Genomic DNA, 19,190 nt, shown 5'->3' on the forward strand with positions numbered 1-19,190 from the left:
TGATGAAGTCAGTTAGAAGGACAAGAAACAAATGTGAAATGATATTCCTTTGTAGCACCAAACTGTTTACTGTAAATTCACCTGAAAATGCTCCATCAAAATTTGCATCTACTTCATTCCTGAATAATTTCAGTAACATAATATTTATTAGCAACGCCATAATGATGAAAGACCTTCCGCGATATTAGTCTGTGATGCTGTCAATGCTTTCATGAAATCAACAAAAGCCATGAGATGGGGATTTTTAAATTACATACACTACTGAACATTTTGTCTTAACATGAATATTTGATCTGTCCAGTTCATTCATTATGCTTTGTTTTCTCAGTCATTTTATGCAAAACAGTCTAGCTAGTATATAAAGTTTACTTTCAGTTACAGCTAAAACCATCTCCGTAGTGGCTCCATCATGACCTGGTTTTTCCATTTTCTAAGTTTTTTTTTTATTGATTCGACGTCAAAAACTGTGAACCTGTTTAAAACTATTTTCAGGTCTTCTTCGGAAGCTGGTATATATAATGAATTCTCCCCTTAACTTCTCTTATTCATGACATCAAATGTTCTGCCGAAAGATGCCTTTCTTCTTCTGCTTCTGATGTTATTATTGACTTTTTCCTCCATTAGAAAGGTTTCTCCTTTCTACCTTTTTACCCACTGCTATTTCTTTAATAGTTCTGTGGGCTACCTTTAAACCAGTGCCACTCCCTAAATACATGGCTTTGTTAACATCATCAGCTTTTTTAAAAAATCCAAGAACTCTCTCTTATTTCTTATTGATCTTCGTTTAACTTCACCACCTAGGATAAAAACGGGAAGCCATTTCTTAAAAACTAACCTAACGCAACCTAATCTAACTTAACCAAGGGGCATGGCAAAAAAACCGGGTCTGGTGCAATACTAGCATACCATATATTTCCTGAATTTGCTTCCCGGTATACTTAATAGCGTTATGTCCATATAATCCTCGTTCATGCATGAGTAAGAATCAGGCTTGTTCTTAATTATTTTATAATAATGGTCTCACAAAAATGTATAGTATCAGTAAAGTTTATTAATACGAATTAGTTTCCGTTCACATTACCATTTCAGCAAGTTGGTAAAGATTCATGAAATGAAGCATTTACCAGAGGTCCATGAATCTCTGAAAATAAATTACTCTTTAATCCTGTTTCCCAGTTTAAGTCAGTTTTTCCTAATTCGTAAGTTTCGCGACAACCAGTTTACATCATTTGCAGATCGGTGGAAAAATTTTAGCTCGCCCTTTCTTCAGATTTTCTTCAGATTTTCAATAATGTATGTTTAACAAACTGCCTGTTAAGTCAAATCTTTAGCAACGAAAATATATTTCACATACACTTAAAATTCAATATAAGAAATTGCATTTCACAAAGGTCCCAGCATTTAAAAAGCGTATTATCTGCTATTAACTGTTGGAGGTATAAGCTATTCATTCTCTCTCTCTCTCTTCTCTCTTTCTCTCTCTATGCTCTCTCTCTCTTGCAACTCTAAAACTCCTGATTTTTTCCTGTCTAAGCTCAAAGTATTCACGTAGAGGGACAGATTGCAACTCTAAAACTCCTGATTTTTTTCCTTGATGCCTTAATGATTTACATACTCACACACAACACACACCTTGTACATATTTTATTAGGTTCTATTTTTACTTCGTCGATGAGGTGCATATATATATAAATACATACACACACACATACACACACACACACACACATATATATGATGCGGGTTCGTTTCCCGCTACCGACAATCATAATTGTTTCATGTGTCTTGCGCTTGGATCCAAGGCTTTGTGGTGACAACAGTATCCAAAAAGCACAAGAATTCGAGAAGTTAAAAGGGCATTGTGCCTATTATATTTACATACATATGTCTCTGGTAAAAGTGACTAGTAGATTATATATATATATATATATATATATATATATATATATATATATATATATATATATATATATATATATATATATATATATATATATATATATATATATATATAGACAGAATAGATAATCACACACAACCTCATAACTTAGTGAAAGGCGTGACCTCGGAGGGAGTGTGAATGTGTAAGTGATGCGTGAGATAGTGCATGACGTACACGTCTTTGGGATTCCTGATCTGGTGGAAGGAAACAACTCGGTCACTCAAGTGCTGCGTCCCCTGAAAAATTCTATTATTATTATTATTATTATTATTATTATTATTATTAATTCTAGAGCTGCCGAGGTGGCAATCAACATACAAATCTTTGCAACGATTAATTTCTAGCTAAAGATTAATAATAATAATAAGCTAGAAATTAATCGTTGCAGAGATTTGTATATTCTAGGAGTGTTTTTTTTTATTGCCACCTCGGCAGCTCTAGAATTTGAGCTAAAACCGGCGAGGAAGCTCCTTTATTCAATATTAATAACAACCTCAATTCATATCTTCCACGAAGCTTTGTGTAGTTTCGTCAGAAATACATGCCTAACCTTCATACATTATTTCTGCGGTTTTTTCCGAAACTTTGACATTGCAAGATTAAGATCTCATGATGCGGCCACCATTTATTTTCCCTCTGCAGGCTAAGTTTTAGTTTATTTAAAAATTGCGAAATCTCCACTAAGCCATCGTGAACATGTGCAGCTATATTTAACTGCTTTTATGTATCGGTCATCTTTAACAAATTATGTTTTGGTCTTCGTTTCTATAAGTGTTATCAGTATAAAAGTCTATTTTCATCAGAAAACAAAACCTACATTATGTAACCGAAGCTGAGCTTATATGACTATATTAAAATCTTTCTAACTTCTTCAGAGGTCATGGTAATATAACGGAAGCAGGCTTAGAATAAACACTTTTTTCATATATATATATATATATATATATATATATATATATATATATATATATATATATATATATATATATATATATATATATATATATATATATATATATATATATATATATGTGTGTGTGTGTGTGTGTGTGTGTGTATGTGTGTGTATGTTAACACCTATGACAAAAAATGACTCTACTATAACAGAGTTGGGGCGATACTCCACCTGTTGTAAACTTCTTGTTTAGATTGTCCATAGCGATGTATTTTCAGTTTGCATATTTTATAAGCAGGCCAATGGCGAGAGAAGCTGGCTACGGGTATCTTTAGTTTAAGTACTGTATAAGCCTGTTGTAAAAGAGGATTGCCTCAAAGTGAAAATATTCGAAGACTACCATCCCCCCATAGGGTGGTGGTGGTGGTGGAAGTTATGCATTGCCTTAATGTATGTGTGTATGAGAGTCTGTTATTTATTTTGCACGTGATAATATTCTTTCAAATATTAAGTCACAAATAGCTTACCAAAATTGACTTTGCTATACCTTGCAAATAATCTGAACCCTAAGTGAAATATATATGATAAAAGCCCCTTTGCCTTTTAGGACTAGTGTGTAGGAAACAGTGACTTGATGCCTCAGCTCTCAAGAGATTGAAGAAGTGATCCCGACTCTCGTACGTATTTCAGTCAGTTTTAGGTTGTGTACTTTAAATTTGATTCATCCCATCTATACCATGACAACTCATACGAAGTTGGTACGCGTAGGTGTACCTAAGTACAAAAATATGTCACTAATTTTGCACGAGGAATGTTTTATCATCACAAACGTTATGCAACGTACAGCCCACTGATGCCATGGGAGGAATTTGCACTCGAAGGGGATATTATATGTTCACCTACCTGACCAGGTCTAAACCCCATGCCCTTTGGCTGGGCACCTGGGAAACTGGGAAGTGACTCAGCAAATGAATGCAAGAAGAATGGATTTCAATCTTCTGCAAGTATCCCTATCGAATTCAAGGTTCCAGTTTAAAAATCAGCCTATGTCCACCAAAATAACTTGGTATTCGGTCTGTTCATGAGTTTGTCACTAATTTTGCATCAACACAGTTGATCATTTCCCAAACTCCTAAAGCCACGGTTTTTAATCCTGGTAAATGTAATTACAATTATCGTACGTAATTCACATTAGGTGCAAATCATTCCCAAGGCATAGTGAATATCATGTTAATGAGCAATAATTTTTGATTAATATTTAACGTTAGCAATGGAATGTGCAACATTAATGAGAAAATTTCGTTTATATCTAGTGACATATAAACAAAATATAGTACTGAGCTTGCTATCAAGGTGGCGATACAATTGCTGCTTTAAGCACAGAACCAGAGATCAGCAGGGAAGTGTACAACAGAGTTGAAATCAGACTTATCTCTTCTGATAGCTAAGCACAGCAAGTCAACTGGGATGCAAGGAAAAGCTCGAGTTCAAAACGTATTTCTGAACTTTAAACCCTGTTTTAATCATTGTGCTGCGTTACCTACTATAGTTATTATTCTTACTATTATAAGAGTTTTATACTTGATCAGTACGAATTCTAATAACAGAAATCAATAAACAATAAAATGAGCAATTGATTTAAAATTCTGTCTCACATTAAAATGGAACCCAGGATCTTAGAGTGACAGCTAAGGGCGCTACCAGACGAGCCACAAAAGTAACTGCAAAAACTGGACTATTGGTACTTTACAGTACCTAAGGAATTAACCAAGGCAGGCGGTACACCTGACATACCAGCGAGCTTTAACCAAATTCCTGACCCACCAGTGACGCAGATGCTAATATTTCATTCGAGTTGCCCCTTCTGGGTGAATCTGAATAAAATCAATAGAACTATTATTCTTACACACACACATTATAATATATATACAAATGTAAACACATATATATATATATATATATATATATGTATATATATATATATATATATATATATATATATATATACATGTATATGTATATATAGTGTGTATATATACATATATATATATACGTATATATAAATAAATATATTTATATATATACATGTATATATATGTATATATATGTATACATATATATATATATATATATATATATATATATATATAATATATATATATATATATATATATATATATATATATATATATATATATATATATATATATATCACGAAAACCTGAATGATTACAAAACGAAGAAGAGAGAGCCTTAGAATTAATATGCCATAAATCCAAAATATAGCATTTAAGAAAAAAATAATCGAGAAAATATTTACAAATTTGACGGGATATTTGCTCATGGAATTGATCCACGCGACGTCAGGACCATGGTCTAGAGAATACAAGGTCTTCTCAACGGCTGACCCAAAATTGGGATCTAATGCGCAGGTAGGTTGTGACGTCACACGGTCTACTCCCCTTAGTAATCTCTGACTGATCAGTTCGTTTACAAACAAACACTGTAGGCCTTGCTTCCACATATTTGGTATTGATATTGTCCGTAATAGCGGCCTTATATTTTTTTTCTTTCTTGAATTTAGACAGTTTAAGTGATGAGCCAAATCTTGTGCACTAAACGGGTACTTTGAAAATAGGAAAAAATAGGGATCTAATTCTTCAGAGATTTCCTATGAACGAAAAGTGTAGTGTCGCAAAAGATGGAGTTATGATAAAGGCACAGATGCTTTGATGAACCTAAAAAAGTGCAATGTGTAAAGGTCAGACCTTGAAACCGCTTATTCATTGTAATTTCGAATATAACTAAAATTCTCCTATTTTAATTCACCATTAAGATAGCGAGAGCTGGATTTCCTATAGTTGGTATGGTTCATGACTTGGGGCAACAAATATAATATGGATTCTGTAAATGGCGTAACTAGGCTAATCCAACATTGTTAATCCTGCGGATTACTGCAGGGAAAGTATTTGCAGATGCTCCTCACTTGATAAAACTCATCAGAAACACTTCACTTTCTCAGACCATGGATCTAGCTTATCGGACTGTAGGACTGCTTACATTGAGTCCGGGAACTAATTAAGAAAAGTAAAGGTGATCTAATGACAACTCGAAAACTATTTGAAAAACCCAAGTGTGTTACAGGTATGGAGGGTACGACAGTGAAATTAGCGTTACAGTTACTCTGCCACTCACAAAACTTTCAAACACTTCGGAGAAAAATCTGATTGTGGATAGGCACTGGGAGAGTGCAATCCAGTTCATTTGCCTTGTTGGTAAGTGGTTTGATTTATTCAGGCCGCCTTTCGATAGAAAGTCTTCACGGAATGCTTACGGGCTAATCTTAGAAACCAAATCAACACGAATGCTTACGAGCTAATCTTAGAAACCAAACAAAAACATTGCAAGAGATGATACACCTATCCATAACAATGAAAAGTCTGGGAGGAAAAGGACTTTACCCTTTCCAAAAGGCCTTGATATCTTGCAAATCTCTAACGAACTTGCCAGGGATGTTAGGTGAAATTTTGCAATATCATACATCTTGATTCATAGGTTGAATCAGGATGGACTGGAACACTTTTTGGCTGTATACGGTAAATGGGTGCATGTCATCAGCACCCATCACCTGTTGAATTTAAGCACCGAGTTTGAGCCCATCTCCTGGGAAAAGAGAACTCTATGAGGTGCCAAGTACAATGTTGAAAATTGTATTAGCGATAATATGACTGAGGTCTCATTTTCTAACTTGATAACTAAAGAAAGCACTTCAGGCTGAAGAAACATCTCTTCAGAAAGCGTTAAGCTTATCGGCAGTATTGTTTCGTTTGCCAATGGAGGAATTGCAGGATGACAATGTAGACAAAATTGAAAAAAGGAGGCATGCAATATGTGGGTGGTTTTGTAGCCCGTAAGTTTCCCCAGTATGACTTTCAGGAACTAAAGAACCGAAGGGGATGGCAGCAAGGATCGGCACTATAAGTAGAACAAATGAGAAGCTAATGAAACCTCGACCTCTTCCATTTAAAATCGATGGAAAAGATATTTATTTGTTATCATTGTAAACATAACGAAAAAGTTGGTCACATAATTGTATAATTGTTAACCTTATATACATGTACTCGTATATGTGTATTTGAAGTTGTATATTAGAGTGAAAAATGTTTTTTCGTTTTTAAGTTCCAGTTGTAATTATTTGGATGAATACACATATAGGAATATGGTCAACATTGCTTTGTTTCCTAAAAGAATGAATCATAATCTTTAATATTAAAAAGAGACAACGAGGAAACAGGAGAAAAGTTTTCCCATTAGTACAGAGCTTGGGCAGAGCAGAAAGCAAGTAGACCGCGTGACGTCACGTTTCTTAACTCCCATCTCCTTACCCGCGTTAATCCTGCGCGTGAGAAGACCTTGTATTCTCTAGACCTTGGTCGGGACGATGGAGATTATCAGGATCAAAAAATGTCTGCGGAGGATACGGCAGGAACACGAGTCGTCCCATAGGATCTCTTGTGTCGCCATACTCAACTCCTGGGGATTGAAGGAACTGACTGCCGTTAGAGCAACTGGAGAATGGGATAGGTGTTATTTTTGTGTGATTTCGATAGGAATATTTTGAAGAGAACACAAGGATAAGCTGGAGATATCAATTGAATTTGATGAAAAGAGCAATGGAATAGACTGAAAAGGAAAATAGAATTGACTAAAAAGACCAAAGGTGAAGACATAACAAGATTTTGACCATGAAAGCAATAGAATATGATGAAAAGGACAATAGAATTTAATGAAAAGACTGATGAAATATGATGAAAAGGACAGAAGAATTTAATAAAATCAAATATGATAAAGAGGACACGAGATTTATATCTAATCTCATTGATAACATTTATACTGAAGATAATCAAGTTATCATTTTAAGACAGACTACGAGTATACCGGCATCATACCTAAAGCAGTTAAGCAAGTTCCCATGTTGACATCCTCGTAGGTTGTCGCACCTGGAAACTGGCACTCAGGTACCTCAGCTTCCTGGAGCATCTTCACTGCGGGGCTGCTGAGCAAGTATCCAGCTCCTCCGGACATGTATTCGACCTCTCTTCCATCCTGCGAAGAAGAAGAAGAAGAAGAAGAAGAAGAATAAGCAGTTACCATAGAGACTGATTCACTAGATGTGAACTTCATGAAAAGTTGAAGTAAGTTCATATTCACATGGAAACATTTTTGCGTAATTATGGGGTGGCCGTAGGAAGAGACTTTTTTGCTTGTTTGTGTTGTAAATTGATCAGTGACATTTACGTAATTATTGTTTATATCTACCTAGTTGTTGGCAGTCTTCATCTGAATATTCCTTCCTTTAGCTGTATTTTCTTCTCGTATGGATAATGTATTCTACAGATATTCTATGGACGATAGCTTATAAGTTCATGACGTACTTGGTTATTGACGATAGCTTAGAAGTACGATATTTCATTATATTATATAGGAATTCTTTTCTTAGCTCCTTCCATTTTGGTTTACTTCTTAAAGGTTTGGCTATTGTTCAACAACAACAACAACAACAACAATAATAATAATAATAATAATAATAATAATAATAATAATAATAATAATAATAATAATAATAATAATAATAATAATAATAATCTTTGGGAACCACTGTTATTTTTCTTGTAAGGATAATGAGCTATAAATAAATAGTAACAAAAATGAGGAATATTTCCCAGAAAAATGTCCTTGTGTCGATACTCTCTGTTAAGTTTGTCAATTGGTCTCTGTATAGACTTTGACATATCTAGACAAAAGTCGAATCGAGAATATTATCTTTAATTATTATAATCACATAATTAAAATAATAATCATTTGAATAGTAAGAAAAGCCATTGTCACACAATATACTAATACAGCCAACTGAATTCGTCTGTAAAAATAAACAGACGGCAAATAATCACTGAATAATGGGAGAAGCTCTTTCATTTTTTCAAAATTTAATTTGTTCTGTTGTCCCTTCGGCAGGCATTTAGGAATCATCATCAATTAAAGAGCGTAGGAGTCACAACTCTATGTGCATTTGATGAATACACAAAGACAATTAATAATAATAAACATATGATACTGACGAGTTCTAGTTGTCCTTTGTACTTGAATGTTATCAAATATGCATAAAACTGTGCCCTTTACGTTCTAGTAAAGAAATTCCATTGCTATATTTTAAATATTTCAAACACTGTTACTATTTTAGATATCTTTCAGTAGTGTGAATACTTTCATTAATCATTTACTTCAGAATTAAAATTTTACGTACTTTGAATTTATTAAGCAAATGAGATCACTATCAATACCAAACACAGATAGGCAGGAAAATATTGGGGAATAATTATCACTTTTAAGAAGATATTTTCTCCAGAATAAACACAAAAAAACAAAGTTCAGGCTTATCATTTGCATCTATATAAATTCTGAATTTTTAAAAATTTTTGTACTTTACCTTAAATGTATAAATGAGATTAAATCCAAGAAAATAAGGCTTCTCAGCATCAAACCGAGCCAGCAGTCTCAGCAGGCGAGGATAAATCACAAAGGTGTCGTCGTCTGCTTTCATAAACCAGTTGGCCTGGGATGCATTCACGCTCCTAAATGCAATCAGGACTTTGCCCCAGATTTCTTCGTACCTGGATTAATGTAACAAAGCGTTTGTCAGAAATCTATTGTATTAAGTGCTTGTAAATTGTAAATTTTTCAGGGTCTACATATTGTACAGAAGCTTTTTTTTATTCCAGAATAACTAGTGTTAAAATGAAAGAGACTCAAATCAAAATCAAAGAGAGAAAGAGAGTAAAAGATTTGGGTGTATGGCAAACTGCAGGCAGTTAGCTGTAGTGTATCTGGGCAGACAGGAAAGAAGACTCAGCAAAACTGATAGACGGCAGAAAGGTTAGAATGATAGGTCTAAATAAATATAAAGTAAGAACTGCGTTGTGTGCGAGATGGTGAATGCCACATGTTGGGTTTATGGACTTTGTCAGAGACATCAGTGTTTAATGTTGGTCAAGACTCTTCCAAGAAATGCATTTTTCCTGGTTGTCAGAAGAAAAACACTTGTGCAGTTGCACAGTTTTCCACTTGTATCAGACTGAAAAATCTTGTTTACTCCTCTTTTATCATTTAGTTTCCGAGTTAAATAGGACAAAAAAAGCTTTGGTTTTCCTAAACATACGATTTTGAGTGAATGTACCAGAAATCAAATTCATACAAAAGAAAGAAAATTCTATAGCCTTTAACATATCAGCAAATGAAAGATAAATATATATATATATATATATATATATATATATATATATATATATATATATATATATATATATATATATATATATATATATATATATAAATAACAAAAGTTTCCTTACGAAGTATAATCAGTGTAGATCGCGTTCCTCAGACTAGAATGCGGCGAAGACGTAACGAAAACAGTGTTGGGACAAGATTCGTGGTACTGAAGGTCAGCCATATCTTTTCCCTCGTCCTCCTGCCCTTGTCTCTCGAGTCCCCAGGTGGCAGCCACATGTCTCGCTCGATCTTGATGATGCAAGGGCGCCGTCATGACGAGACACACAACTTTTGGAGGGGTTCCAACGAGCGGATCCTCCGGAGGGCCTCGACGAAAAGGTGTGGCTTCGTGGTGCTCAAGGAAGACTTCTGGAGCGTTTGATCTGGAAAATGAAAGTACAATATACCGGTTATTCATGCAATGGACAGAGTAACAATGAACATTTGAAAAATTAAATGCCCTAATTGAGAAAATGTGGTGAAGCTGCCTCTGTTCCAAAGGGCAGATTTCAAGTTGCCCAACAAAAGTTATTGTTTTAATACAAATTTATAACTAACTACCTTTCGTAAAGAATGTAACAGTTTAGATAATTTTGTTTATTTTCTGTGTCATAAAGGTTGCACAAAACGTTATGTTTGGATTTTTACATTTTACCAAAATGTGACTGTACTGAGAGAGATAAGAGTGTAACTTTTGCAGAGAAGGGTCCATTTGGGGAATGAATTTCTCAGCCTTGTTTGATATATCCGAACGCTCTTGTTGTATAAGAATTCTATTTAACCCAGCTTACTAGCGCCTTATGACTGATATGATTAAGTATTATATTTATTAATTCTGCATAAAATTTTCCAAGCGTGTGATGAGAAAGATAATTCAATAGATCTAGAGAAATAGGATTAGGATCCAAATCTCTCTCTCTCTCTCTCTCTCTCTCTCTCTCTCTCTCTCTCTCTCTCAGTCTTAGAAAGTGGAAAAAGCTCTTGCAAAAGAAAAGAATGCATGGAAAGTGTGGAACTAAAAAGTAAGATAGAAAATGCAGAACAAAAGATTATACAATCAAAGAAAATGAAAAATGGAACCTGAAGAAATGACACTCAAAATATCAAAGCAAAACCTCTTGGATGAATAAAATAAGAGTGAAAATAGGCCCTTAAGTAATTAACGAGCGGAAATTTATCTTCTAAAGAAATTACAATTATCTTTGGAATGTCAAAAAACATCTGCAACGAAGACTAAAAATATTGATCAACGAGGAAACGTCTTCATATCACCATCAAGTTGCTTTAGGCCCTCTTAAAGCAATTTTCATCATTTCATGTTCATGAAACTAATTTCAAATCTTTGAATATGATGCTAGGTTTTAAAACTTATTCTAGAGGTTTTAAAAACATTTTCAGTTGTTCAATAAAAAAATGGTTTGTACGCATTTAAAAACCCATTTCAGGTCTTCGAATTAAAATTCAGGTTTACCTAAAAAAGCTGAATTCATAGGTTTGAAACTAATACCAGGTTTTTGGAGGAAAACAGTTATTGCTCGGATAATTTACGCCAGGTCGGAGATATACTGTAAGTCCCAAGTCCTTGAAACTAAATCCTAAACCTTCAAACGAATTTCATGACCCTTCTCCTAGTCCCAGTTCCTTGTAAGGAGTGGTACTAATTGAAAAAGTACCACCCGATGTTTTCATTTTTTCAAAAGACCAAAAACTGAAAGGATGGATTTCGAACGAAGAGCGATGCATCATTGTCTAAACCGTATCGACACTTATTAGATCGTAAATCTCATTTTTAGGTGAGTAGAATTATTCGCAATAAGATGGATACTGGAGAATTCAATCCTGGCGCCTTTTATGAACTTTCAAACTGAAAATATATAAATGAAACGCATTCAGGTCCAGCAAATCTTGTAAATTACGCATCTCTAGTGCATATTTATTTTTCTTTTAATTTTATAGTTATCAGGTTCAAAGGCTTATTGCTACATTTGGAAAAACATTTATAATTCATACAACATAAATGTTGAGTTGCATTGTAACATTATCATAACATCCATTATCAAAACATCCTAAGAGTGTCATTTTTTTAGGATATTTTCATTTAAAAGACCTAGGTAAACTATGAAGAATTCTAACAAAATAGAAACAAGCCTCATTACATTTTGCGCAGAAATACTAATCAGTGTGGCATGAGGCTATTAATGCGAGATTTTCTTACCTGAATTTGTATACGACGAGTGCAACTAACAAGACTACCAAGCAAATGGAACAGCTGCAACGTTTATTTCTCGCTAAACACGACAGAAACATGTTCGTGAAGACCACGGGAGATATTTATTTTTATTTATTTATTTCCATTTATTTGTTCACTTACTAATGTGAAAGTTAGTATGTTGCATTATTTATTTGTTATTTTTAAATTTCTTCATTGTTTTTTGTTATCCTGTTCATCTAATGGAATAATCTAATTTGATTATCAATTCATTATTTTATTTATTTATGACATTTGCATACACACACGATATTTTTTGTTTATTTATTTCCATTTATATATATATATATATAATATATATATATATATATATATATATATATATATATATTATATGTATTTATGTATGTATTTGCATGTATGTATAATATATACATATATATATATATATACATATATATATATATATATATATATATATATATATATATATATATATATATATATATATATATATATATATATATATATATATATATATATATATATATATATAACTTTGATACGGATATTATCGAAATCAACTTCCTTTTCGGCGTTAAGGCAAATATTTTTCAAGTGTTAACTTATCGACAGTCGCATCGTTTTTAAAAACAATTTTTCAGGCCGAGAAGTTTAGTAAGAAAAATCTTCGCGGTTTGCATCGGGTTCCTTTCACTTTAGCCGGTTTTTATACTTTTCGTTATAGCGAAGAACAGTAAAGAATAGCGACAGGTAGAAATTTATTTAATTCATCGTTGATTAATCTCAAATTTTTGTTTCAAAGAACCAACACTGATTAAACACCATTGCACAATTACTGACAATTTAGCAATAAACTGCGGAAAACAACTGTTACACATTTTTTTCTGGAAAATCATAAGTTGTTACTTCTCTTTCTAAATATTCTTTCAGGTATGATACTTATTTAAATAATGCACTTGTGAAGAATTTCGTTCTATAAACAAGAAAATAAATTACTATTTGTTTCTGGACAAGAAAAAATAACCTTTCTCTCAGTTACGTTATTTCAGCACTTGATAATCACTAACGCACATTTGTAATAAATTACTGATATTTTTTCAGAGTAAATTACTTCTTTTTCTCTTGTGAACTTCACCCGTAGAAACACATTCTTAACTAACAAAACTCTCGAGTTACAGAAACTAAGTGGCGAACGCTGTAGTTGCTGATAAAACCCGATAAATCAAGATAAGTCCAAGATAAAGGCCTGGGCAAACGTGACGTCGGGTAGAGCCTATGGTTACTTTTCTCTCTCTCTCTCTCTCTCTCTCTCTCTCTCTCTCTCTCTCTCTCTTTTTACTGTGCAAAGTTAAAGTTACATAAAATTTTTTCTTAATTTTGGAAGTAAATATTTGTATGATTTTCCGTCAGCTGTTTATATATTCAACCATTCATTCATCCACTTACACAGACAATAATTCATTCCAAAACAAGTTACGAGGAAAAATTGAGAATCATTGTTAGGACAACGTTTCAGTTGTTACGTTGACTTCAGCTTACCATACCTAATTGAGATTGAATATCACCCACAAGTCAACGCATAATCACCCTTACTGTCCTCTGGCTGTGGCCAAACATTTCCATTCATAACGTATGCTATGGACATTCAGAACATGCTAATTTAGAAATCATTTTTTAAAAAAAAAATATACATCTTTGGATGAAATATTTTGATAAAATATTTGTGGTAATTAAAAAAAATATGATTTAGGTAAAATACATTTTTCAATTCCCAAAGCTCGAAATTATCGTACAAAAGTGTACGATACCTAAGGTAGGTATCGTAAATCGTACCAGACCCAAAATAATCGTACATGTACGATAATTATCGTATGAATGGCAACTTGTGTGTGTGTGTGTGTGTGTGTTCAGCATAACTCTGAAATACATTAAGCAATTTCAACCAAACTTGGCATACATACGACTTACTATCTGGAAAAGAATACTGTGGGGGTAAGACATCGCTAACACAAAAGGACGCCAAACCGGGTGGGGGTAGGAAGGGCTTCCCTGAAACAGGGCTGGTTCTTCCCATAGACTTGGTAACTAAATAAACTCTACGCATTTATTATACCTCATTTCAGTATAAATATGCCTTACTATCTGGAAAAGTATACTGTGGGTGGTAAGACATCACTGGCACCAAAGTGGGTGGAGGTGGGAAGGGAATGAGATGTAAAAATAACCAAAAACAAAAGATATTAGAGTCTAATCCATAGTTTTCAAGGTCGCTGAGATGAATTGTGATACCTCCGATACCCTTTAAGTCCAAGACCAGCCCCAATAGGAAGGTGGGGTAAGAAGGGGTGAAAAATAAAATGTAACAAATGAAGATATTAGTGTCTAACCCACAGTTTTCAAGGTCGCTGAGATGAATAGCGACACTCGATGCCCTTTCAGTCCAAGTTCAGCCCCGATAGGAATGGGTGGTGAGAAAGGGTGAAATATAAAATGTCAAAAATGATGGGCATTGTAAATGAATCAACTGTCTTAATAGGAAAATGAAAGAGTGAGAGAGAGTGAGAGAGAGAGAAAGTGACAGAGAGAGAGTAGAGGGGTCATTAGGGAGGAGTAAGAGAGAAAGAGAGAGAGAGAGTTTATCGGTTGTCATTCAGCTTTCCCGGGCAGTGCTGGGTTGGTCAGCTAGTATGTATATATATCTATATATAAATATATATACTGTATACACACACACACCACACACACACACAAATATATATATATATATATATATATATATATATATATATATATATATTATATATATATATATATATATATATATATATATATATATATATATATATATATATATATATATAAATATATACTGTATACATATATATACATTTTTATATATATATATATATATATAAGAGACAGACAGGCAGGCAGAGACAGAGACAGAGCGAATTAGATATCAAACGACATTTGTAGCTTAATGTTAATGTCTGTGAATATAAAAAATCCTTCAAACAAGTACAGCAGATTCGGCATTAACTTATACCTCTCTTGATGGCTCAGTGGGTAGACCGTCGACTGGAGTTGTTGGAAGATAAATGTGTCGAGGGATCGAGACCCGGCAGTAGCGATCTATTTATCACTTATAAATTCCCCTTCGGTGATAATTACCCATCGGGGATATTCCCCAAGTAGCGTGAATATTAAACAACATTTGTAGCTTCATGATTGTATATAAATCACGGTGTGATAAAAATTTCATAATAAGAGCTGCGTGTTCCAAACGTACCACTGAGCTGTCATGGTGGAGGTGGGTTAATGCTGAAGCTAAGTATAATTCCCCCGCTCTCGACGGGTAAACAAAGTACAGCAAGTGACACCCCGAAGATTTATACCTTTCAACATCACGATACCATCAGAGACAAAATTTTTACAGTCACCAGATGAACTATCAGATTAAATCATTATTGCCAGGAAAATCTCAATACTGAACAAAGAAAGAAAAATACTATAATACTAAAAGAAAGGATGAAGCCGTTAGATATGAAATATGAATTAAGCGAAAATAATTATTATCTCATTCTTTCTTCCCGTCTTCGGAATCATGATGCATGTTGATATTTAGTACTTACTCAGCATCTTTGGATGTGACGGCCGAAACTGCACCAATTTAAATGTATCCAAGACCAGTCCTCCTGCCAACTCTTCCTCCATTGCTCATATAAGCTTTGGAAGAATGTTTTGGTACTTGGAAATATAACTCTTCACGTGTTCTTGAAAATATAACTATATCACTTGTTCATACATACATATATCTATATATATATATATATATATATATGTATATATATATATATATATATATATATATATATATATATATATATATATATATATATATATATATCACATGCTAACAACAAATTTATTAGAATAAAAACCTTGTCTCAACTTTTGTAAGACCAAATGTGATGTGGAACCCACAAACACTAATGTAATTCAGTTCTGTATATAATTTATTTCCTATTGAAAGAATCAGCAAAAAAATTGAAGGACATCTTTGGAAGCAAAAAAAAAAATACATATGCTTAGAAAGTGAATATATTTAATATCATAGTATCCCTAATCTTTAAAACGGCTTAGAAAACGGAATCCTAGTTAAACAGATGCAGAAGTTAACAGAAAACGTGTAAAGAATTCAAGCCTATCCGCCGACTTTTGCGCATAGTGAATCGAATTTTAAATACGAAAGACATGTACTTGACGTTCTCGAAAATCATTAAACAATTATCAGTTTCCGCTCTCATATAATCATGGCTTCATGTCATTAACACTGATCGCCACAAGATCACCGACAGATCGAAATGTTTGGTTTACCGATGAAGATAATTTTAGTAATTACAAAAGCTTTTCTTCCATACCAGTGCCACTGATGTCATATGAGTGAATGGCGAACATGATTATGAAAAGAAAATTGCTGTAAAAGTATAATGATAGAAATTAATTTTTTTAAATACAATAGAATATTAATACAATGTTACCCCATTTTACTACCATAACCACAGCACCGACAGAAATAAGCTGGATTGAAACAGTCTCAGCACATTTATTTGCTACAAAAGGTTACGTTAGACAACTGAGAAACTCTTTAGTGCTACTGGATATAATTGGCCCCTCAATATTTTTGAACCATTGTATCTTGAAGGTGATTAAGCATTACTATGATAAATGTTCTTTCTCTCTCTCTCTCTCTCTCTCTCTCTCTCTCTCTCTCTCTCTCTCTCTCTCTTTTTGTGATGTCGTTAGTATCGGGTTCAGATGTCGCGTTCTCTCGCCCAGGGCGATGAAAAATCACTGGCTCTGTATCATGATCAGCTACTACTGCAATGTGAGATCTGCAGTGGGAGGTTGAAACTAACATTCTCTGGAAGCTTGAATTTCAAGTCAATGGCCCCTTTGGTGTGCTTGTTCCATGTGAATAGGTTTCATCTACTTAAATAATAATATATATATATATATATATATATATATATATATATATATATATATATATATATATATATATATATATATATATATATATACATTCATATATATATTTATATACGTATATATTTTCTCATATATCACATTTATATCTATATAACAGTCGTGTAAATAAACATTTGCTATGGGTTTCTGCCTGTGTCGATTTTCAAGAATTTAGAAGAAACTCAAGATATAACGGAAAACACCCCCTGACTGTGATCTATTTTTTTTAAGAAGACATCTCAGTTGCTCCTGTTCTTACTATTTCTAAAAAAAGATTATAAAAAGAAAAACTCATAAAACACACAAACACACACACACACACACACACATATATATATATATATATATATATATATATATATATATATATATATATATAAATATATATATATATATATATATATATATATATATATATATATATATATATATATATATATACATACATACATAATATATATATATAATAGACCTTTTATATATGCTAACATATACATACATATTTCGCCATACATAAAAAACATTCCGATCAATATCTATATAAGGTAAATTAACAGTTATGGCTTATTCAACAACTCATACTGTTTCTAAAAAAAAGATTATATATTCTTAGACATTTGTTATAATATATAAATCTTAATTCCACTCTAATATTTATATATCTAATGAACCTTAGGAAGGGAAAATGAATGCAATGTGGTTCTTTTATAGTCAAAAACAAAAAACATTCCGATCAACGAAGGTAAAAGTTAACAGTTACGGCTGCAACATCTCGAATGAATTTCGATATTCTTACATTTGTTACCTTCTCTCTCCTCTAACTTTACTCTCTCTTTCTCTCTCTCTCAATCTCTCTCTCTCTCTCTCTCTCTCTCTCTCTCTCTCAAAATAATGACGGCAAAATTAGATAGCTTCAGATAAATATTATAGCAATCTAGTACCGATGATCCAGTATTTGATATCCCAATAATTCTTTCTCCCCCAGATTACTGGAATAGCACTCGTAATGAATCATAACTACTAGTCTAGTAGTTGTACCATAAACTGTGATAAAACCAAATAACTGTACCCTCAAAACCAGGAGCTTGCCAACACTCACTGGTCATTCCTGTTATTGTAACAAGAATGCGTTAGTTTTCCTTGCGTGAGTGAAAGGAGGAGAACTTTTGAATAAGTAACACAGCCAAGCAGTTTTTTAAAAAACCTTTCTCAACTTCTTCCGTACATGCTAATTGCAGAACTGCCTCTTTTTATAAGGGGCAGTTCTGTAATCACTTAAGTAGGAAATAACCTTCAAAATGGGCCTTTTAGTGATCGAGATTGATTCGAGCGACCAATTCTGTCTGGGTATTTTCATCCCTGAATAACTGTCCCAGAATAAACATGTAATTCTTAAGCATTTTTTTCCAATAATTATGACTATCCGATATTTCGACCAAAGATAATTCGGAAAGGCTAGCGAGACTTTTTGTGTAGTGTAATGCATCAGCAATGATATTATGATGTAACTTGATGTGAAACCCTGAATGATAAAATGATTGAATAACTGGGGCATTTATTGTTCAAATGAGGTGAATAAAGACGTAAAGCATCATGCTTGCTATAGTCGATCGCTGCCCACCCAGCCGAATGACCACAACGCAAAGGGAAAAGTTTTCGTTTTACAATCATTAAATTAAAAAGAGGAAATGGAAGAACTGAAAGAGGAACAGATGACAACGACGTTGCTTTACCATGAAATGTCGTCTAGGTCGAAATTT

General features: G+C 33.2%; 1 protein-coding gene across 1 annotated transcript; it reads right to left on the reverse strand.

Moving 5' to 3' along the window:
* Nucleotides 1–1,990: 1,990 nt before the first annotated feature.
* On the reverse strand, nt 1,991–13,568 carry LOC136833903 (glycoprotein-N-acetylgalactosamine 3-beta-galactosyltransferase 1-like). Its single transcript, XM_067096194.1, has 8 exons — nt 13,511–13,568; nt 12,382–12,614; nt 10,247–10,549; nt 9,325–9,508; nt 7,787–7,943; nt 7,270–7,370; nt 5,158–5,199; nt 1,991–2,178 (listed from the first exon to the last, which is right to left on the reverse strand). The coding sequence occupies exons 2-8, from the start codon at nt 12,471–12,473 to the stop codon at nt 2,041–2,043; spliced, it is 1,017 nt and encodes a 338-aa protein (XP_066952295.1). The 5' UTR covers nt 12,474–12,614; nt 13,511–13,568; the 3' UTR covers nt 1,991–2,040.
* Nucleotides 13,569–19,190: the final 5,622 nt, after the last annotated feature.

This window comes from Macrobrachium rosenbergii, chromosome 52, assembly GCF_040412425.1.
Source record: "Macrobrachium rosenbergii isolate ZJJX-2024 chromosome 52, ASM4041242v1, whole genome shotgun sequence".
NCBI lineage: Eukaryota > Metazoa > Arthropoda > Malacostraca > Decapoda > Palaemonidae > Macrobrachium > Macrobrachium rosenbergii.